The sequence below is a fragment of the Coenobita brevimanus genome, chromosome 100 (genome assembly GCF_032717465.1).
Source record: "Coenobita brevimanus isolate Jiangsu-jjx chromosome 100, ASM3271746v2, whole genome shotgun sequence".
Lineage (NCBI taxonomy): Eukaryota > Metazoa > Arthropoda > Malacostraca > Decapoda > Coenobitidae > Coenobita > Coenobita brevimanus.
The window spans coordinates 63,725,523-63,747,967 of NC_137053.1; the positions used below are offsets into that span (position 1 = coordinate 63,725,523).

General features: G+C 39.2%; 1 protein-coding gene across 2 annotated transcripts; it reads left to right on the plus strand.

The window, feature by feature from the left end:
- The first annotated feature begins 1,799 nt into the window (after nucleotides 1-1,799).
- On the plus strand, nucleotides 1,800-22,042 carry SoYb (Sister of Yb). Of its 2 annotated transcripts, XM_080284226.1 has the most exons (9): nucleotides 1,852-1,869; nucleotides 4,761-4,871; nucleotides 7,716-7,790; nucleotides 10,410-10,493; nucleotides 11,709-11,863; nucleotides 13,836-13,973; nucleotides 16,324-16,498; nucleotides 17,177-17,362; nucleotides 18,077-22,042. In XM_080284226.1, the coding sequence occupies exons 3-9, from the start codon at nucleotides 7,731-7,733 to the stop codon at nucleotides 19,073-19,075; spliced, it is 1,797 nt and encodes a 598-aa protein (XP_080140352.1). In that variant the 5' UTR covers nucleotides 1,852-1,869; nucleotides 4,761-4,871; nucleotides 7,716-7,730; the 3' UTR covers nucleotides 19,076-22,042. The 2 variants fall into 2 exon arrangements, with proteins under 2 accessions (XP_080140351.1, XP_080140352.1); XM_080284225.1 differs by lacking the exon at nucleotides 7,716-7,790 and having other exon boundaries at nucleotides 1,800-1,869.
- The last annotated feature ends 403 nt before the right edge of the window (nucleotides 22,043-22,445 follow it).

The following is a 22,445-nucleotide window of genomic DNA, read 5'->3' on the forward strand; positions in this document are numbered from 1 at the left end:
TTGATTAAATTTTGGTGGTAAGCCGAGTTGTGTTGTATTGGCGTTGGCGGAGGTATGCACTCTGTGAATGCTGTCTATTAATGGATGCCGTTGTTGCTCTTGCATTCGTTGCTTTATTTCTTATTTTGCTTTGTCACTCCAAATGAAGCTATTTTCTTTGGTAAGTTAACAAACCTGGAAGAAAACGTAATCCAGATCCTTCTTTTCTACCAAACTCTTATATATCTTATCCTTGAACTATACTATAGGTTATCAGTATATCATATAGATAGCAGAAAATAAGACGGAGCATACAAAACTTTGTGATTTTCACTGCAAATATAGAAACACTGTATGCAATAGATTAATGTGGCTAACAATGCTTCAACTGTACTGACCCACTTACGAGAAGCCAACGATTTGTTGAGCTCAATCTGTGATGTCTCTGCTTATTCCCAGAAGATTGTAAATACATGTAATTTTCATAAAGAACCAATAAATAGTATCAGATAACGTAAATGAATCGAAAAGAAAGTAACAAGAGAAGGTCCAATGGAATCGAGTACCTTCCGTCGAATCCGCCCCTCAAGTCATTAGGGTTGCCAAGGTTACAGTTTTCCCGCATAATTGGGCTAGTTTTAAGAGTTGCAGGAACATTAGGTTTGCGGGTTTCTCTGGCCTGTTTTTAAAGCTGTGTTGTGGCTTTTAGGTGTTTTCTTTCTGGTTGGGACAAATTACGAAAAACTATGAAATTAAGCAGGTTATGATCTTTGCAATAAAGTGCGGACATTGGGGGTAGGGAAGTCTAAATATACTTAGACTTTGGGGGTAGGGTTACGAGAGGTGGACCGAGAAAGACCTGGGAAGAGGTCATTGAGTGTGGCTTCAGGGATAAGGGATTGAATAGAGAGACTGCCAGAGATCGAGCAGCGTGGAGAGATTACCAGGGCAGACGCATTCAGCATGTTGGAGCCTTTATAAACGATGCGATACAGTCAGAATAATTAATGATATGTTTTGTGGTGTTGATGGGGGTTTAGGAGATGACAGTCCAAACTAATCCTTCAGCTGAGTCTTACAGGTCTTGGGGGACTTGCCTCATAAATCTCTCTCTCTCTCTCTCTCTCTCTCTCTCTCTCTCTCTCTCTCTCTCATCACACACCAATCAGCTGACAATGAATTAAGGATGGGTAGAGTGAGAGTCGACCACGTAAGATATTCCCCTCTTTGTTCAGTCCAAGACGTGTATCATACGTGACTGTGAATCATCCTACTCATCTCCACAGTCCACTCGTGACTCTAATTTCTCCAAACATCACATGGTTGTACCAGTTCCTCTCCAGCCGCTGTTTGAGTACGACTGCTGCTGCTGCTTGCTGCTTTTCTTTTAATTGTCTGTGGTTTCAACTTTCAGGTACTTTATCTTAATTTGTTAAAAAAGAAATTATTTGATTGTACAAAATATCCCCATAATGTATATTCCAAGGTGAGTTTTCCCTGTTCAGGAACGGGTTCCGGAACCGGCATACTGTTACAGGAACCGAACCCGAACCTGGAGCTAATTAGTTGCGGTTCCACATCACTGCTTATTCCTGTGCTTAGTTCATTGTTGCAAGTACTTTGTGTGTGTTGCAACCAGTATTGCCAATGGTGGACTTAAATGAAGAGGAAGGGATATGGATGAGGAGATGACAGACTGGGTTATCGCGGGCTAGTTTTTAAGTAATTATTGGGCTACTTTTTGGGCTATTTTACGAGTAGGATTGGGCGAGATAGAGTCTGCTGACTTGGCAACCCTGTCAGTCGATCCCACACGGTGACAGCGTAAGGGGTGGAGGTTGCCGTGGACTCGGCTCTGTCGTTTTATTGTGTCCCTGCTGGATTATTGAGGTATTTTATTGATCTATCCCAGCGAGATTTCAAGTAATAAGCTAACGTTTGCATTAATGTAAGATTTCGATGGATTGCCTCATACTAGAGTTGTAAGCTCCTTGACTGGTTTATGGAGTACTTTCGACCGCACCTCTGCATATTGTCTTGGGCTTTATTATTGAAATATTTCTCTGGTTTCGCTTACTATTAGTTTTGATTAAGAAGTACAAATGTGTACTGATGTAATGTAATGAATTAAGTTTATTACAACGCATTAAAAGCTGGTTTATGGATCACCGCCAGCGGCTCGTATTATGCAATCATGAGAAATATGATGGTGTCTCATGAGGGTGTGATTAGTAGGAGTAATTTGTATCGTTCAATAATTTAAGATTAAAAAAAGTAAAATAAAAATGCGATAAATGTTTGACTATAATAGGATAGCGTGTGTGTACGTGACCCTGGGCGGCGGGGTGATGGCGGCCGTCAGCTGTGTTTGTCAATACCAGGTTCGCTTGTTTACTCGCAGGATTTTTTTTATCTTGATTCTGGCCTGGGATTCATTTAAGACCAGTTTTCACATTCAGTAGTTAGCCTTGTGTTGTAAATATATGATGCTTTGTTTTTGTTATGTAAACGGAGAACGCGGGGCAATTTTTTTTTTTTTCTTTTTTTACGGGGAGGAGGGGGAGGTGTTTAAGCCTAGCCTAGTTGGAATGTGGATGTGTTATCTTGACGACAATGTCAGTGCTCATGTGTATTTAGAGCATTATTTGTACGGGTCATGGTAAAAACCTAGGAGAGAATTTGGATGTCACAATGAGATTGCACACATACCCGTATGGAACGTCATCCCAGTCATAAATTTTTCACATTTTGCTGTCCTGGACTTTGAGAATTTACAGCACTGAGTTTGAAGAGATTTCCTTTTTATCCATAGTGCTACTGCAGTAGAGCATTGTTAACTCTGTGAGTGTGAGAGTATCTTAAAAGCTGAAGAAAGTAACTTGCCTGGTTGTGATATCAAGAAAAAAATTGCCTGACAGAAGGTAGATGATTGACAAATTGAAGACAGGGTGGATTGGAAAAATGTGGGTGGGGCCTTTCTCCTGCAGTGGTCTGTTTCTGGGTGTTGATAATGGTTGCCTTAGATATTTAGGAAAAAAAAAAATCCATCGTTTAGATCTAAGCAAGTACTATTTTTCTAGTGCAAGGTATAGTGATTGTAAATGGCAAAAGAACCATCATATTAGGGATCATAGTAGCCATACCAAATACAGTACAGACTACAGCCTAACATGGTGTTCCTGTAGTTCAGAAAAACAGCTAACTAAAAGACAATGTGTTTGCTACTTTGTATATGCAAGTCTGAGCATTTATTATTGTGTGTTGCCTTGAAAATACAGTACTGTACCTTATATAAAAAGGAATGGGGAAGGGATTGCCCAGCTCCTATGTCTGTCAGCTGTTAGATCCATGTTAGAATTTGGTTGGGTTAGCATAGTATAGCATAAATGTGGAAAATTATGTACTGCACTTCATGACATCTGAACATACTGTAATATTAAGAATTGAATACCATACAAAATCTAAGCTTATTTGTGAGGCTGGGTAGGGCATGGACATTCAAATAATGGTATGATAGTTTTGAAAAATGAGTTTATGGCACAGATGTAACCTTGATAAGTTGGAGATAGGTACAGAGTATGTGGTACAGGAGACAGCATGTGGTACAGGAGACAGAGTGATATGGTAATATCTGACTGATAGCTACACAAACAGCTTATCAGAGATGCATTTTTGTTTAGTAGGTAGGCAGACAGGTGTAAAGGTCACTATTGATTACAGTGAACCATGTTAGTTAATACAGTGGTTCATTTACTCTTCTAAGCAGTCATCCTTGATTCATTCAGCGTTTATTGTAAGGCCATATTTTTCTTGAGCATATGGCAGCCGTGGTTGTTTGAAGAATTTGATTTTTTATGGAAGGATGGAGGTTCTAAGTGATATACAGTACACCACTTTTCTTTGTCTATCTATCTGTCTATTGCCAGACGCCATACTCCCCAGTGAAAAAAAAAAAATAGTAAACTACATTACAAACTTAGTACTCTTAATTGCTCTTGTAATTTTATGACTTGGCAAATACAGAAACAACCTGAAATGTTTGGACAAATTGGTAGGGACCCTCTAAACCCATAAGTATAACTTTTTATATTACTAGGTCATCTCTCCTGGCCTTTGGCTTCTTCTTTCTTGCATAGAAAAAATTTCATTCTAACTGTAGGTGGAAAAAAGGGTCAGAGTGATGATTTTATTCACCCTGGGGAGATCGTTTGGAGAAACTATTAGAAGTGGCATCTGTTAACCTCGTCAGTATGATGTATTTTTTGCTTTGTTTATTTTCAGACAATTTTGTTTGGATAGGGATACAGCTGTTAAAGTGAGGGATTTAGTACATAAGGTTTGTATGATGAGGATATGTATGTATGGAGTGTATTGTTGTTGTGATGAGGTGGGGTAGAGTGAGATGGCTTGGGCATGTGGAGGGGATGGAGGATGGCAGTTGGGTGTGGAAAGTGAGAATTTTGAATGTTGGGGGTAGGCTTTTGAGACGCAGACCGAAAAAAGACCTGGGACAAGGTCATTGAATGTGACCTCGGGGATAAAATTCTGAGGTGGGAGGCTGCAGAGATCGAGCAGCATGAAGAGCTGCCATTAGGTGACCAGGGCCGATGCATGCAAGCATTGTGGAGCCTTTATGAATGATATGATGATATGATTTCAGTAGCATTTTATACATTATTGTTTAGGGTCATGTATACTCCATTGTGACATCAATAACTAGAATAGAATGATGTTGTATGGAGACGTGTTGATAGACTGATGCATATGAGTATGTTTCTCAGATGTCTCTTGAAGAGCTGAAGCAAGAGGTGGCAGGGAAATTGGCACATGTGGAGAATACCCTATCAAAGGTGGAGGGAGTCCATCGTGACCTTCAGGAGAACGCCTGCAAGGTGAGAGTCAGGTATTGTGGTCCATCAGAGTGAAAATAGATGCCATATATGGTTTATTTTTCACCTGATGGAAATACGTAGCTTTTCTTTTTTTTTCCCAAGCTTAGTTGATGGTCAGGTATAATCACACTGGAGGATAAATTTGACCAGTAACAAAGGAGGTTCATTCACACCTCATAACTAATGCTTGCCAAGTTTCACTCAACCATGACTTGATGTGTATGTGGTGAGAGTGCCTCATTTCTGTCAGGTAAAGCCAAACCAAATAAAGTATCAAAGGTTTCTTAGATCCATAACAGTTTTTATGTATTGTACCTGGGGATGGTGACAGTTTTTCATGCATAAATACATGTACTGTATTGGTAATCAGTTCTGTTGTTCACATTAACTTGGGACAGTGAAGAAAATCATGGTTAGCAGGAAGCAATCAAATAATCAGTGAGAGTAATGAATGGATCTGATTATGCAGTGACAGCCAAGATTAACATTAGCAGAGTGCCTTAATGAAAGGAGAGAGAAACAAATAACAAAAGAAAGAATTACTGTTCATATTCTGAAGAAAAAACAGTGGTATAGAATGCAGGATATGAGGAAACGAGCCCCAGTGCTTGTCTGGATGTGAACCCAGTGAACTGCAGGAAATGGCCACTTAAGCTGAACACTCCCAGATGTCTTTGGTTGTGCCTATGTTCAGTCCCCTCAACCCAAGCGTGTCATTTTTAGCCCATTCATGCTAACACTGGATGATTTTACACTGCTTAGGAGAGACTGAACTTAGGGGTTAGATATAACCTTCATTTACCTCCTCCACTGACAAATTTCTACCCCAAACTGTTTAATGAGAGAGAGAGAGAGTAGAAAGTGTGTCATACAGTTGAAGAGATTAAGGGTTGCATGTGTTGTGAGAATGATGTTAAGAGTGTGAGTGATGTTATAACATGGGCAGTTATGAGTGGATGGTGAATAAGTACAGGCAGTTCTCAAGTGTTAGTGATGGGTTCCAAAAGTTTACAAAATTTTGCTGTAAATTTGGGAATCTGTCAAATCAAGTTACAGATAGCAATAGAAGTTCAATGATGCCTGTAATTGCCTGTGGACTTTCATTCATTGCCAGACGCCATGTATCCCAAACGGGGTGGCCAAGGGCTTAGAGTTAATTGTTTTACAGGGAGGGGCACTAATCCTCCACCAACCCCACCTGACACGTAGGGAACATAAAAAGATGGTTTACAACTAGGATTTAATATAATCAGCATGTATTACAAGGTTGAGTGAAGGTTATAGGAATAGGAAGATGGGTTACACAGCTGTGAATGAATTCAGAGATTATGGGAATTTGGGGGAAGTTGGCGGAGATTAGATTAGCGTTATGAGTGTGACTAGAGAATGGAGATACAGTATGTTGTCAAGTAATGGAGGGTATTTTTAAGATTGATTGACAAGGGTATGGCACCTCTTTATTTGTACTTGGAAGCCAATGAATTGACAGTCTGGGAGGTGTACATAAAGAACATTTATTTTTAAAAAAGTGTGTGTTGGGCTGGTGGATGAGGGAATGGTTGGGTGTATGAGGTGGAGCTATATTTGGATGGGTGCTCAGTAGTTTATAATAATGTGTCAGACCCAAATTACTTCATGTGCTGTTGATAGTTCTCTCATGTCTATACAGTACTTTTCTTTGTTTTTTGCATCCTACCCCAGTTGAGCATGAATTATGTGAAGGAATCGATGCACTTAGGTTAGTCTGTAGTACAGGAACTGTTAAAATGACTGAAGCTGCAGTCAGCATTTGGTATAGTACATAGATCATGGTAAATTAGAGGGAATGGGTGTAATCACCTAAGAAATATTGATTGGAATGATAAAATAGTTCACATAATTCAAAAGATATGCAGACTAGTATTTAAACAGAGATTTGAGAAGGAAAAATTTGTAAACAGTAATTCATCATGAGCCCCAATACCCCGCTCCCTTTTGGGAATTGCTCGACCGGGGATGGCTGTGGCAGAACTGCCTCAGACCTTTGTTTATTACTTTTCTTTGTAATTTGTCACGCATGTGCTGTTACCATCATCTTCCACAACAAGTACAACCTTCCCCTCCAGCATTGCACGTTCTGTTACCTTCATACTTTTGTGGGGCATCCTGTTTCTACTTTTTTTTGCAAAATGACCATTTCGTCTTATTTCTTCTTACCCACTCATCTCCCCATATTTCACTCGTGTTGCCTCTTCTTTCTTCCTAAAATACTCATACATTACTCTGTAGCTTTGACCATCGTTTCTGCTTATGCTTTATTCCTTTTCACCTCCAGACTAACCACCCCACTTCTCAGAATACTGTACATGTACTGCCATGTTCTCTTAGTGACTGTTGCACTGTCAAAGTGGAAGTGTTATTGTGAGGAATTCAGCAGTTGAGTTCTTACATTAGTGTTAATAGTTGGTTATCTTGTGGCATAGCTGTGTGTGTGAACAATATACGTCAGCCAGGGATACAGTACCAGTCGTACTAATATTCTGATCAGCTAAGGAGACTCTGTAGCACCTCCTCTTTATCAGTATATGGCATGTTAATAGTTACCTGTATGTAGTTTGGATGGCTGGCAGTCTGGTAGGTTGTCACTCCAAATGGATGCATTTAAATCATAGTTGTGATTTGGGTGAAATTTAACGTGTCAGAATTTAAATAATCAGACTGTTCTTGCATCGGCCTGGGATTGAATCTGCATTCTTTTGAACAACAGACCACTTCTCTGTGCACGTGACCACCACCTCCCTCAGTTGTGTTTATTGTTGAGGTCATAGAACAGCATTTCACCTTGTTTATTCATTCTTTTTCCAGTAAAATCAAGTCATCATGACTGGTAAAAGGCGTTTAGATGCAAGTGATGACAGGAAAGCGAAAAGAGTTTGCAAGGTAATCATCTTTTTAAATTAACAGTATTGGCAACACACACACTTCTCGCTGGTATTGTTTGCTTGGATTTACTGTGGCTGTGTTATGGGACACGGCTGTATATACTGAGGGTCTTATACAATGTTTGCACTTATTACGTCCTCCTTTGAGCACAGTTCCCATTTGTATATGAGTCCACAGTGTGGTATTTTCCCCTTAACAGCAAGAGTCCCTTTCAGTACAAGAGGTCACCTCTAAGCTGAATAAAATCAACTGGCAGTAGCAAGAATAGAATAGAAGAACTTTATGTTGCAGGAGTTGATACCAGAGGTGTCTTCCTGAACAAAATGATGCAAACCAGGTAAAGGTCATCTTTGTCGCCCCATGCACAAAAAATAGTAGGTTCTTTAAAAGTTTCATAGTTGAGTTTTGGTCTTGCTGATTGGGAGAATGTACTAGCAGGTTAGACTAGGAACTGTATATATAGCCAGAAATTTAAAAGTACAGTGCTATAGGTGCATATAAAGTTATAGATGGTGGATACTGTGCCTGTGAGTAATAATAGCACTGAAAATATCATATGTACATGACTTTTTCTTTCTTGCTACTTGTGCATCTGTGTTGTTTCACTGCTGAAATAATGTATCCATCCATCCACCATCCAATCCTACATTGCCCCATGAGGAGTGTAGGAGCCCGGGGCTAGGCAGTTGGTCCCGACATTTAAGATGAGAGTGACCAGTCTCACTCATCCCTGAGTGGCATTACATGAGCAGTCAACCCCAAGCACCCCTTGGATATAAACGTTCACCGGCTCAATCCGATTGGAGCGCAATAATTACCCGCAAGACCACCAGGTGCCAAAATTTGGTTATATGGTTACCACCCAGCGTAGTAAATGGTTTCCTGGTGCACAGCAAACCATCGGCTTGTCATTCAGTGTAGAGTCACCCACAGGCTGAAGGAAGTGGAAAGAATGAAGGAAAGAAAGCCAGAAGAGGGAGTGTAAAGTCACCCGTAGGCAGAAGGACGTATTATAATGATGATAAATATCATCAGTTGTTATACTGCCTCAGAGATGAACTTTGGCTTCCTAAATGCACTGATTCTTTGAGGAAAGATATCGTCACCCTCTGAATGAATGAAATGATATTTTGGAAAGTGAAGGTTTTGGAAAATCAGGTGTTTGGATTTGGGAGGTTATACTGTAATTGGATGAAATGTTGCTTAGAAATGAATGAAGCCGAGTCTTTGCAAGGAGACCCAGGAACACTTGAGGTTCTTGGAAGGGAAACTGACCGGAATACTACAGGAGACCGTACAGCTTGGAGACGAACCATCTAGTGAACCCTTACTTCAATTCCATCATTGCTTTGATTTTTTTATTCTTTGTTGTATTCAGGTTACCCATATGCGCATCTATTCTTCATCTTTGGGAACTTATCTTAGCATGAAGAGGTAATCTATCTATCTATCTACTGCCAGACGCCATAATCCCGTAAGGGATGGCCATTTGACTTTGAGTTAGTTGTTTTACGAGGAGGGGCACTAACCCTCCACCAACCCACTTGTTGACACGTAGGGAGCACGTATGGTTTGGTTATATGGTTACCACCCAGCGTTGTAAATGGTTTCTTGGCTTACAGGAAACCATTAGGCTTGTCACTCAATTTAAAGCCACCTGTAAAGGAAAGAAAAGCAATAAGAAGTGACAGGAAAGATGGCAGAAATAGGAAGAGAGGAGGACAGGCACAGAAAAAGAATGATACAGGCTACGGAAGAAGTAGGTAATCAAAGGCTATAAAGTACTGGTATTTGATCTTTCTTTTTTGTGAAATCTCTCCTAAGCTTAATACAGTAGTGTGAAAGGAGACATAGCTAAATTAAAAACATGTCACTCAGGAAATGAAAACTGTTTGTGTGTGTGTAAAAATAAAATCTTTACAGCTAGTCCCACATATTGGTGGAGGAGATCAACCTACACCCCTCCGTTCAATTTTGGTAGATTTAAACCGTTGCACAAAAGGCCAGGCAGTCCCTCTGAAAGGTGTCTTCTGTCACTAGGCCATGATATGTATGAGTATCTAAGGTAACGTATTGGGATAATTTGTGGAAGCCAGGCATGGAATGCTAAGGTGAAGGAAGCTTATTGTCATGCATTGCCTTTGCTGGTGATATTTGAAATTCACCATGCTTATTAAGAAGGAAACGGGATTGCTCGCTCACACACACACCGCTCGCTGGCTCGGTGGTAACGTTCTCGCTTGCCATCTGGTAGACGGGAGTTCGCGCCTCGCTCAGGTTGCGAAAAGTTTCACTGAGGAAGTGGGTGGTTACTGTCCCCCTTGAGCAAGGGGACGGGTGTGCGCGTGTGTGAAGGTCACAGCCATGCCCTTAGATCAGACTATATGAGCTCTCAGCTCCTTTCCGGGAGGGTAAAAGCTGACGATCACGATCATCAAGTGATCCTGACCAACCCGGTGAATTACACACACGCACGCACACAGAAACTTTTGTTTTTAATTAGTACATAATACAATTCTAGAAGTGCTTGAATCTGGTCTTTTGTGTGTGTTTTATTGAAATTGTTTCTTAATTCTGACGTTGCAGTTCACATGCTCACTCTCTTTCTCTTAACAGGTAGAACAGAAAATCCATGAAGCAGCGGACCGCCAGGTTGAGGCGCTGCGTGTGAGGGAGCGGCAGCTGGTGAGGCAGGTGCAGGTCAGTTACTGGTTGTTTTTGTGGCCCTTTCCTCTTCGAGATGTGAACCCTGTGGACTGCAGACTGATGTGGCCTTTTTGTTGCCCACCATCCTTTTTTCGGGGCATAGGGTGGGGGTTTAGGGATTTTTTTGTGACTACTTAGTGAAGCCATAAAGTTTTTCAGTGCCACCAGGGGAAGGCGCCGCTCTCCAGCACTCAGTTACCAGTAATTTTTATGGCCAAATGTAGGACTGTGAGTGATTTAGGTTCCCTCTCCAACTCCCAGTTACCAGTGACTTGACTGTTTGGACATGATATAGGTCTTGTATTGTATTATTTATTAAGTCTCTAACCTGCATGCATGTGTTGACCTTAGTGAACTAATGATGACTTCATGCTCCACAATCTGTGGCAGACTCCCTTTTCAGTCCCATATCCCTGAGACCACACGCTTTATCTTGTCCAAGGTCAATTGAAATAAAACTGTGAACACTTATAATTCTGTTAGGTATGAATGGTAAGAGTTGGTTCAAATCTAATCCTAGGTTGGTATTGTCCTGCCTCATGATATATCAGTCTGTTGGTTACATTGTCAACCTTTTCCCGTTGGTTATATCGTCAGCCTTATCCCTCCAATTACTGTAGTTTGATATATCAAGCTTTACTGAAATATGAAAATGTATGTGGAAACGACAAGTTGTGATAAAATCGAGCCATGAAAGCACCCTCACTTGCTGGCTGTATGGGTTCAAGCGCCACACAAATGAGGATGTCTTAACGGCTCAGTTTTATCACAATGTAAAAATATCTGTGTTACTATAGAATGAACTCCCCTGTTGTGCAAGGTGTAATATACCGTACAGTACTTAGAAAGTGAGCCTTTGGGCATGTCAGGCACGTCTGATACTGTGTTGCATTTTGTTGTATTAGATAATAGAGAATGTCTTGAGTAGAATATAGCATTATCATATGTAAAATGAACCCCTTTGTTGTACAGGTTGACACACTTGCAAGGTGAAGTTCTGATGTCATGCCATATATCTTTTAAAATGGTGTTTGAAAGATGGTGTGAGGTCATGCCGGTGATTTAAAATGGTTTTTGCATAGAGATTGTTTTTAGGATCACATACAGTTTTAAGTGAGGAGTTATAACATTTCAGTTTTTCATATCATAGAATTAAAATGGTAAGTACTATAGAACGAACAGTACTATATGACGAACTGTGTTATACAGGTTGTGACCCACTTGGAGAGTGAAGGTCTGAGATCCAGGCAGGCAGGTCTGATGCATAAGAAGGGTGCGTTGACAGCCACACGTGACCTTCTCTACCGCTGCTCCCATGATGATGCCTCGACCCTATCCAAGATCACTGTTGAGGACATCGATATGTGAGTTTGGCAATAGGTTGTTTAGTTTTGGTCTTTAATTGACCTTGCCTATTGCTTAGAAAATGAACTAACATAAAAGGAGGTTGTTGTAGTAGCATTGTTAGGGATGTACAAGTATATATGAAGCTTCAGGATGTGGTGAAATTTTTTTGGCCTGTCTGATAGAGCCAGGGTTTCGTGGGCTTGAATGATAAGTGAATGGAAGGGTGAGCCATTGAACTGGGCAAACTTTGGCTGTCTGGACATGCTACTTCTCGCCCTGCCTTAGGGTGGGAAAGGAGGTCCTGATGATGATGATGATGATGATAAAAGTTTTTCTTGGTTTTATATTATGTTGGTTTTTCCACACAGTTCTTATACTGAACTTATTCTTATATCTGTATTTAAAAAAAAAGCTAGTAAGGCAGCAGATAAATGAATTTGCTGCAAATTGAGTGTTACATTACTTCTGGATGGCTATCAATTCTTGTACTCCATCAGTAGATCGTTTCCGTGTATTGCAAGATGCCCAGTTCCAAAATTTATCCAGGATAGCCATGACAAAAGCTGCTTAAAGCTTTTGGCATCACTCATTACTGCTGCTTCACATCCTCATCTACCCTGTGCCATCTTTCCATGTTATTCTTGTTCGTATTCCACTTATTCTTCCATCGGCATTTTGTACGCAGTCAGTACCAACCTTTCACTGTTTTGTACATCCAAATTATTTGATTGAATTATTCTGAAATAAATATTGTAGTCGTATAAATGTATTACCAATAATAGGGTACTTCGCCCCTAGTCTGCAGTGGCCCTAAACATTTCCTTTGTTTGTGGTGCAGGAAAATCGGTTAAAAAATTGTGTTTTCATCATGTGTTTTGACCCAATTATACGTAACCAAACATGATAATGTTTTAGTCAGACAAAGTTTACACTCCACAATGACGATTCACAACCCACTCATCAAACATAAGCATGTACAGTACTAGGCTCAAAAAATGACTGAAAAATTCACTGTCTTTCACGTGGCTTTTACAAAATGTATGACGCAGTCTACCAATCGGCATTTCTGGAATGCTATACACAGCCAAGGGGTTAAGAGGATCTGTATTCAGGAAAAGATCAGAACAGTAGTGCAAAGGATCTTTGGTTTAGTTTGATATGTACAGTATTTTGATCCAGTTTAAAAATCTCATGTCATGACAATGTGGGAGACAAGGTGACAGTTATAAGCAGATTTACAAACTGAATGAGTTATCCTTTTAATACCATCAGCAAGAGTTATTTAGGTAAAGATGTCTCGTGTAATAGTAACCTCAGTACTTATTGCACTGAACCCTGGGACATTGTTCTCATTTTATTGTAAGCTATTTCCTGTCAGTTTTATTCAGCACAGGACAGACTTTTTGTACTGGAAGGGTTATTACAGCCATAGTGAACCCCTTAAAATATGAGAGTTCTTTCCTGAGTTGAAAGAAACTGTAAAGGATGCCAGTTGGATTCAAAGGATGATAATTATTGAATGTTATTGATAGTTGGTTCTCTTGTATAATTCTGAATATATGTTGATGGTATGCTAGCGTAGGTGATAGAGCTTCTTTTTACTTCAAGGCAGTGGGGCAAAAAACATAAAATCACCAATTTCTGGCATCAGAACAACTTTACAGTATATTGAATCAAGATAAAATTTTACCCTCTGAGCGTGGGACTTCTTTTTCATTTTATTCTTGCTATCTCCTGATAATGGTATGCAGCTTAAGTTAGACTGTTCAGACTGGAAGTGTTAAAAAATAGCTTTGATAAAACCTTCAGGATGAGATGCTTTCTTAAGTTCAATACAGTTGTGTAATAGGGTCAAAAGTACTGTACTTATAAAATAGATGTCATCCAGATGCAAGAAGTTAAGAATAAAGTAATTCATCAAGAACCTAATTCTGTTTATGAAGCATTTGTAAGCACCAAACAAGTGTAGCTTATATATGTTTCTTTCAGGCAAGGAGACATTCAGTCTATGGGTGAAGTGATGGTACAGTTTGATGAAACGCCACTCAGCTCTGCGATCTCCAAGTTCGGCTCGGTTCAGTTGCCGGAAAGAATCACTCACCACACCTCACCAGTTATTCCAACAAGGTACTTCTGTGTTTAAATCTTTCTTTTTAGTGTTTAGAGCAGTTGTCATAAGGACAGCTGTGTATAAAATTTTTCTTGTTTGTGTTAATAGTTGCTACAAGGGCTTTCATGTATGCAAGTTACCTTTGTTAATAGTGGTTGTTATAAAGCTTTGTGTTGAGAAGGATGAAAATGATGATGATGACATGCTGCATAAAAATGTATGATGTATGTGTGTGTTCGTATTTGTACCACCTAGTGTGACCTACATCACTGGGTATGCTGTTAACCCAATCAAGTTTCTGGGCCAGGCAGATTATGTTTGTTCAAGAGTCAGGCATGCTCTCACTGACCCACATCTTCACGCCGTGATATTTTTCTTTGATCGCACTGTGTAAATACACTTTTCATGATAGAATGTTGGTTTTGGTGTTATTTTAAAGCTGAATACAGTAAGACCTCACTATAACGGACTAATTGGGGCCCAAACCATTCCGAAAAATGCGAAATTCCGATAAAAGCGACATCTGGACTTCCCCCTGCTAATCCGGACTTTTTCCGAAATATCAGACATTAGTCTGGATTGCATGAACAGTTTTTAAACTGTTTTGGCTACCACTGCGGTACTGTACTGTGTTATAACTTTGCTACGTTATGCAAATGGTATAATAATACTGTACTGTACACTGATAAACATGTCTTTTATTTACCTTATTATGGTGAACATAGCTGAAGTGGTCAGGCAGTCCGGACTGCTTCTGGCTTTATCGGACTTTTTCCAATATATAGGAATTCAGTCCGGTAGCTCCAAGAGTCCAATAAAAGCGAATTCTGGACTATTGAGGTCCGTTATATCGAGGTTTTACTGTAGTTGTACTTTATTGTAGTATGTTCAAAAAAGGAAAACAAAGAAAATAAAAAGTCAAATTGATGAGTTGAAGTTTGGCGAAAACCATAAAAAGTATTTAAAAAAAAAAATAAATAAATAATAAAAAGTCTGGTTTAAATCATGCAAAACTACAATAAATTACCTTTGTAGTGGTGTATAGATTATGGTAATTTCTTCATTTTTTTGCATGGTAAAGCAAAAGGAAAAAGTTGCACAGGTTTTTATGATTCATGGCCACATATTAACTTCACTATCTTTTTCTTTGACTGGTCATTGTAAATACACTATTAATGGTAAACTGCAGGTTGTGGTGTTATTTTATAGCTGAGTGGTTGTACTTTATCGTGGTATACTAAAGAAAAAAGGAAAACAAAGGAAATAAAAAAGTCAACATGACGAGTTGAAGTTAGGCAAAAACCAAAAATGTTATACCTTACCGTAGTTAAATATTCAGCATAAAAGCGATAAAGATATATAAATCTGGTTTAAACCATACAGATCTACAATAAGGTACCTTTACATTGATACTGTATATAGATTATGGTTATTTCTGCATTTTATTGCGTGGTGAAACGAAAGGAAAAAGAGGCTCAATTTTTTATCATACTCGGCTGCATATTCGCTTTGTGATCTTTTTATGTGATCGGTTTGTGTAAATACATTTTTTATGATAGAATGCAGGTTTTGGTGTCACTTTACAGCTGAATAGTTGTACTTTATCATAGTATGTTCAAAAATGGAAAACAAAGTAAATAAAAAGTTAAAAGGATGAGTTGAAGGGGAGAAACCAAAAATTTTATACCATAGAAATGTACTCCCCAAGAATAAAGTAATAAAGTAACAAAGCCGTGAGTCATACTAGCTGCGCAGTACCTGCTATGCACAGAGCAAGCATTTCTCGGCATCATGCCAGAGTCTCTTCATTATGACGTGTAAACATGAGTTATTGTAAATATTTTACAAAAGTTTCCTAAAATGACCAATAAATTCGCCATCGGCATCTCTGAGGTTGGATTTGAAATGACGCCAAAAATCGTCATTGGAATCTCAAAGGGTTAATAGCTTCCCCTTTGTTGGATCAGGACTGTGACATCTAGGAAAAGTTAAAGATTTCAGTTTATGGCTGTAGGACTGAGGTTTTTAATGTGAATGTCTGTGATCTTGTCCCGCCACTTTATTGCATTTTTAAAAATCATTTGTTGGGGCTTTTATGAGGTGAAAGAGACGGCTGTTTGTGCATTTGTGATTGTCTTGTTCTGTGGGGTGAGGTGCTGTGTGGAAACCTGCGGGGTAGGAGATTGGGCAGGGTAATGGCTCAAGATTGTGACCTATGTAAAACTGCCATAAGATAAATAGACCTTCACTGGCTGGTATGGTCAATGCTCTCTAAATTTAAAGAAGGTAAATTTAAAGCTAATTTTTATGGCTGAAGGGTTGAAGGAATTTGGTGCTCCAGACTAAAATGCTTACTGTATATCACAGTGTTGAGGAGTATGAGGATGAAGACCATGATGTGCTGCACAAGAGTGTTGCTGGTGCGGTGTGTGTGCCAGGGGCTCCGGTACATGTCACAGTCCAGTTCCCACGCCTCGCCAATCACTCGTGGCTTGCTAAGAACCAGCCCGCCAACACCACCGGCAAGCATACCCCTGCAAAGGTGGGTGTTTTTTTTTTTACCCTCTCTTGATGATGCCAACTTGAGTTTTCTCTACAGTTAATACCAGATGATTTAATGCAGCTTAGAGTGAGTCAGAGGTGCTTGAGAGGGTTAATGGTTGATGGTATTAAGAATGAACAAACTCCAAACTTCCAGCACCCTTCACATTCAGCCTCTGCCAGTTTCTATACTTTTTGCATTATACCACCTGCATCTTCACCATATTGTTATATCTTTGGTATACTTTTTGCGTCATACTAGCTGCCTCTTCACCGAACTGTTTAATTTTTTTATACATTTGTGTTATATGTGCACTAACTGCCTCTTCACCTTAGTTCAGTACTATATTTCTAAGTCCATCCAGTATGCTGTGGTCAGGTACAGTTAGGATTTATTTATATATATATTTGTTTCAAGTCCACAGTAAATTTTGGAAAAAGGTTGCATATTAAAAAAATAAACATTACCTGCAAGGTTGATACCCAGTTTCTCTCAATGTACAGTACAGTATGAATGGTATGAAAAAAGTTGTATTTTTTTTTTTTAACATTCCCATTTACGATGGTGACTACCTGTATTTGTTTTATAAAGGAGTGTATTGATATGTATGTATTTATGATGTATAGTGAAGTGCATGTGTGACTACATGTAGTGTTCATAACAGCTGGCATTTTACAGGGTGGTGTGTCTAGTGGCATGGTAAACAAGACGGATGACATTGCTTCGTGGTTGACGGGACTGCAGCTGGGAACTGGGCCCAGTGAAGAAGCGGATGGTTTTGACATGCTGAATGACAACACTCCTTGCTCTAGATCTGATTCATCTAGCATTGAAATTGTTCCCAGCCATTATGGATCAGAAAAGGTAAAATACAGCATGTCTTTCTTTCACGGTACCATAACATGATGTGTTCAGATGGAAGAGTTTACAACGACATATGTAAAAGTTGTCTGTTATTGCCCTAGGTTCATTTAACTTGAACCTGGTGGACTGTGGGCTGAAATTAACCTTTCTTTGCAGGTTACCATCCTCCCTTTGAGGTAGCTGTTGAGAGGGAGTTGAGAAACATTTGAATTGGGGATAGGGAGGGAGTTAAGGAACATTGTATAACGGAGCAACTTTGTTTTATATCGGTACCACCTTATTGATGCGTCTGTCTTCAGCACCAAAAGTTGCTTATTCAGAGATATATATAAAGGATTTCTGTATATGGATAAAGTACCATTAAAGTATAGTTATTTCAGTACAGTGCAGATGTGTCATCATCATGATGATCATCATCATCATAATTATAATTATCTTTGACGTCAAAGTCCTTCTTAGGAACTACTTAATAGGGAATGGCTTTGGAAGGCTACATCCAGGCTTTTGTTAAGGCATGTTTTTCTCTTACGTTTCCAAGTCACTTAATTAACCCCCGGCTACGTTAACTTAGATTGGTACCTCAAATGAGGATAAAGATATTCCTGTTGACTTAGATCAGCATTTTAAAGTTTATAAGAGTGTGCATAATGCATTAATAATGAATACCAAAATTTTTCCCTACACCCTGTTAATTCATGACATGGTTTGTTTCAGGAGGGCTGCAGTACTCCTGCCTCAGGTTATGAGATTGAAAACTTGCATATGTATGTTGGTGAAAAATCTCGCTGGCTGAGCACCAAGCCTACTACTCAAAGTGCACTTGAACAGCAGCTTCAGGTTAGCTCAGTTTGCCAGGCTAATGAAGTATGTCAGTCATTCCGTGACTGTGTATGTCAAAACAAATGCAGGGAAGCTGCCTTGGAGAAGCTTCAGCAGTCTGCAGACTACAGAGCCAAGATTGGTCGGAAGAGAACGTTTTCCGAGGCTGAAGATGTGGATTCAGTTGTAAGTCATATGGTTAAAATTCGTGCTTCAGAAAACAGTGGCTGGCTAGTGAAGCAGCATGACAAACGACCAAACCTGCCTGTGCCAGTCAAGAGGGTCATGTACCAGTCCCCAGTTGATAATTGGCTTAAGCTCACTGGCTGTTCTTCTTTCACTTCTTCACCTCGCATCCATCACCTTTCCACACACTCTAACATCTGGCTGCTTAAGAACATGAAATCCCAGAAAACAAAGGAAGCAAAAGAAAAAGAAAATGAGAAAGAGAATGACAAGGATGAGAAAGAGAATGTAATCACAACTGAGGACTTGACTGAGGCACTGAAAAAAGTGTCAGTAAGTTACAATAATGAGACCAATACCAGCTGGGTTCTTGATAACCCATCTAAGAACACCGTGGACACTGCCACAAAAAATGTAGCTGCGAGGGTCACCTTCTTTGAATCTGAACAACCTTGGCTTCTGTCTGAAAATTTGGGCAATGGGAGACATTCAAGGGACAACAGATTGGAAGAGAAGGATGCAACCAACAAGAAACAATGGTTGATTTATTCTTCAAAAAGCCATCAGTTACAGAAAGTAATTGGGACCAATGATGACTTGGCAAGGAAGAAAAAGCTGGAGGCAATGACATCATCAGGTTTACCTGAGACAGTCTTGTCAGTAGCTCAGGTTGGCATAAAAAACTGGCTTATGAAGAATTTCGTCTAAGTCTAGAGAAGTTTTCCAGTACCAATTCCTATGTGTGTATGTGTGCTTGTGTGTGAGTACCTACTGTAGGTACCACGTAACCGTGTTACCTAAATGGGTCTTTAACTGAGAAATTGCTAGCACAAACACTGATAATAATGGACAGGAAGTAATTTATTCTTTTAGAAAACTTTTATAGGTTGCTAAAGCAACCACTTATATATTGCTTTGCAATGTAAGACTTGAATTAGTAGAATTCTAGTTTTTTAATTTTGGTTTTTGAATAGGAGTAATTGTCAGAGTAATATATTTAACCCATTTTATGCATCATCTTTACAATGTGGTCCTCATAAGAGATTTTTGATGCTGTAATCAGTCAGATTTTAGAATGGAATAAGATAGATTATTTTGGGACATAAACATTATGCAGCTTTAGTTGGTCATCCAGTTCAGGGATGTGTGTGCCAATGAAAGTATCCCTCAGGAGTCCATATTGATCATGTTGTGGTCCTTCATGTAGCCTTCAGTCTGTTGTATTTTTGTGTTTTATTCATAGCACCCCCAGACAGTTTTGTATAGGTTTTGTGATACTTTTTGAACTGGAAGGATTACACAAAGGATTATATACTGCTTTCCTCAATCCATTTAATAGAACAATTTAAATGTCAGGACCAACTTGCCTAGCCCTGGGTTCCTACGCTCCTCATGGGGCGACATAGGATTGGATGATGGATGGATGGATTCTGTAATCATCATCATCATCATCATCATCATCTGGACCTCCTTTCCCATCCTAGGGCAGGGTGAGGAGTAGCAACTTCCAGACAGCCCAAGTTTGCCCAGTCCAATGGGGCCACGCTTCCGTTCGCTCATCGTTCAAGCCCCCAGAATCCTGGCTCTATCTGATACGCCAAAAACTTTCATCACATTCTGTAGCTTCACGTAAACATATCCGATAAAATATTCTGGTGGTAGCATTAAGAAAACTAATAGGATTTTTATCGTAGTGAAGGAGTTAAACTACCTGTAGTATGACACCAACACAAAATTTTACTTTACCCAGGTCTTCCTGCATTGCCACATGTCACAATTTATGATCATTGACATAGACAACTATAATATTGTGCATCACCATTATATTAATGAATATTCAACTGTATAGTTTTTTTTGTTTTTTAAGGGGGGGGGGGCAATTTTTGTTCTCCTCATGGTGTAGATTTGATATCCAGTTCCCTCAGGTTCACCAGTCCTCCTGCATGTTGTACACCTTCAGTTGTCGTCACTCTGGCTTTTATACACACTGTTCATATTGACTTCATGCTTGGGCTGTTTTATTTGTTTATCGTTTCAGCACCGATACTGACTGTCCATGTTGACTACATGCTTGGTCTGTTTCATTCTGGACTGGTGTGATTTAGTTAGTAGGGATGTGTAAAAGATGTGTTGGGGTTTTGTGGAAGATAAGTAAAATCTGCTGTAACAAAAATTTAAATCACCAAACTGTTCTCTACTCCAGCCCGGGATTGAACTAGCTTATATAAGACAGCAGACCACTTCTCTCACCACCCAACCACCACATCCCCAAGGTCATCAGTTGGAGCCTGTTGGAATTACAGCAGCGACATGAAAGAAACCTATATTTGTTCTTGTGTTTTGCTGTATTTCTTGGAGCTGATTACTGTTATATGATCTGGATGGTATTTGAGAGTATGTTATATAATTTTTATTGATAGTAACTATGCACTAAATATATATATTTGCTATGTAGTTGCAATAAGTATATATATTTTGCAGCTTTAAGTCACACTGAGAAAATCAAAGCCTTTCAGAATTTTAACCAAGGAATTGTAATGTCTGTACTCATAGCTTGGCCTAAAATTGCCATCTCCATCGTGAATGCTGAGTTATAGCAACAGATTAATGCTAGAGTATGACGGTAGTAGCCACAAAGAAATGGTATGGAAAGGATGTAGAGCTGTAGTATTGTCTTTTTCTGCCACAGAGTTATGTGAAGTAAGCTAAAAAAAAAAAAAAAAATGAAAAAAAATGACAATCTTGGCCAAGTTAAAAACAGTATAGTTAAGATTCTCACTGTCATTATCTATCTATTTATCTGTCTGTCTATCTGCTTCATTCTTTGTGCATCTAGGATCCATTTAAATTTTCTTTGGACTTTGTTTTCTTTTGAATTTGATGAAGGTCTTGTATTTTCAGTGATGGTACTATGTCCTGCCATATATTTGAGATTACACAGCTAGCCTTAGTCTCATTAAGGTCATTTAGAATTCTTGAAGCAGTTTTTGCGGGTGAAGCAAGAAAGGGGAATGTGTGGATAAGATTTACCTCAGTGGACTTACCTACCTATACTTTTATCATAGTTTTTTAATGGATGTTAATTTAGCTCATAGGTTACCAAAGGAACCAAGTGATAGTTCAGAATTTATTTGAGTAGAGTAGAAATTTATGAAGATTATATAATTGTAGAAATTTGGGATGTGCAAATTAATGATACATGAATAATAGAGAAATCACAGGGAACTACACCTGTCCATGGAAGGGAAGGAAGGATGTTTACTTTTGAAAAAGTGTTAATCATTTGGCACATGCAGAAACCAGCTAGTCCACAAAACATAATTGGTACAGTAGTTTGTATGTGTACTGAGAGTATTGTACTGTACTGTACTGGAAAATTGTTATTCTTGGATTATGGAAGTTTCATGTATTGCTTATGTTATTTTTAAAAGTGATGCTTACATTATTTACAGGTACTGTATGCCTATTTAGTGGTTTGCCAAGCATACAGTAATTGATTGGTATATCAGTTATACTTGAGCTGGTGGCTTCTTGTGTCCAGTGAGGTACAGATGCCTAAGTCAGGGTTTAGGGAAAGTAATTTTATTCAGAATTAATGTATCTGCATCAGTGCATGCAATATTCCAAGAACTATTGTAATGCTACATGCTGTTGTGGCAAAGTAATAAATATTTTGAGTGAAGGTTTGTTTCCAGTGCTGCAGTTTTCTAATCTGAAATACAGAAGCGTAAAAATGTAAGTCAAAATAGGAGTGACACAAGGCCGTGCTATGACACGATGGTTGTTGCATCTGGTGGACTGCTGACTGAACCCTCCTCCTGTAGCCCACCAGTTTTCCCTTTGAGTTGTAATGAGATGGTGTTATAGCTCAAAGTGAGGACAGTAAATGAAAAGGTGAGAATGAGCAAGGATGGACCTAAACAGAGAATTTTAAGTTTGCTGCTTTGTTTTGGCAGAAAATAAGGAGCAGTTTGTATGGTTAATGAATATGATAATGTGTGTAGGTAGAGGAAGCCAAACAAATCCTGGTAAATGTAGCATCCAAGAAGGGAATATGAAGTCTCTGAAATGTCTTTTG

Bases quoted from the DNA above. Each gene is read 5' to 3' on its own strand.
- SoYb (XM_080284225.1), top strand. From the start codon at position 4,761: ATGTCTCTTGAAGAGCTGAAGCAAGAGGTGGCAGGGAAATTGGCACAT. The intron at 4,872-10,409 runs GTGAGAGTCAGG...TTCTCTTAACAG, and splicing joins TTCAGGAGAACGCCTGCAAG to GTAGAACAGAAAATCCATGA. The intron at 13,974-16,323 runs GTACTTCTGTGT...TGTATATCACAG, and splicing joins TCACCAGTTATTCCAACAAG to TGTTGAGGAGTATGAGGATG.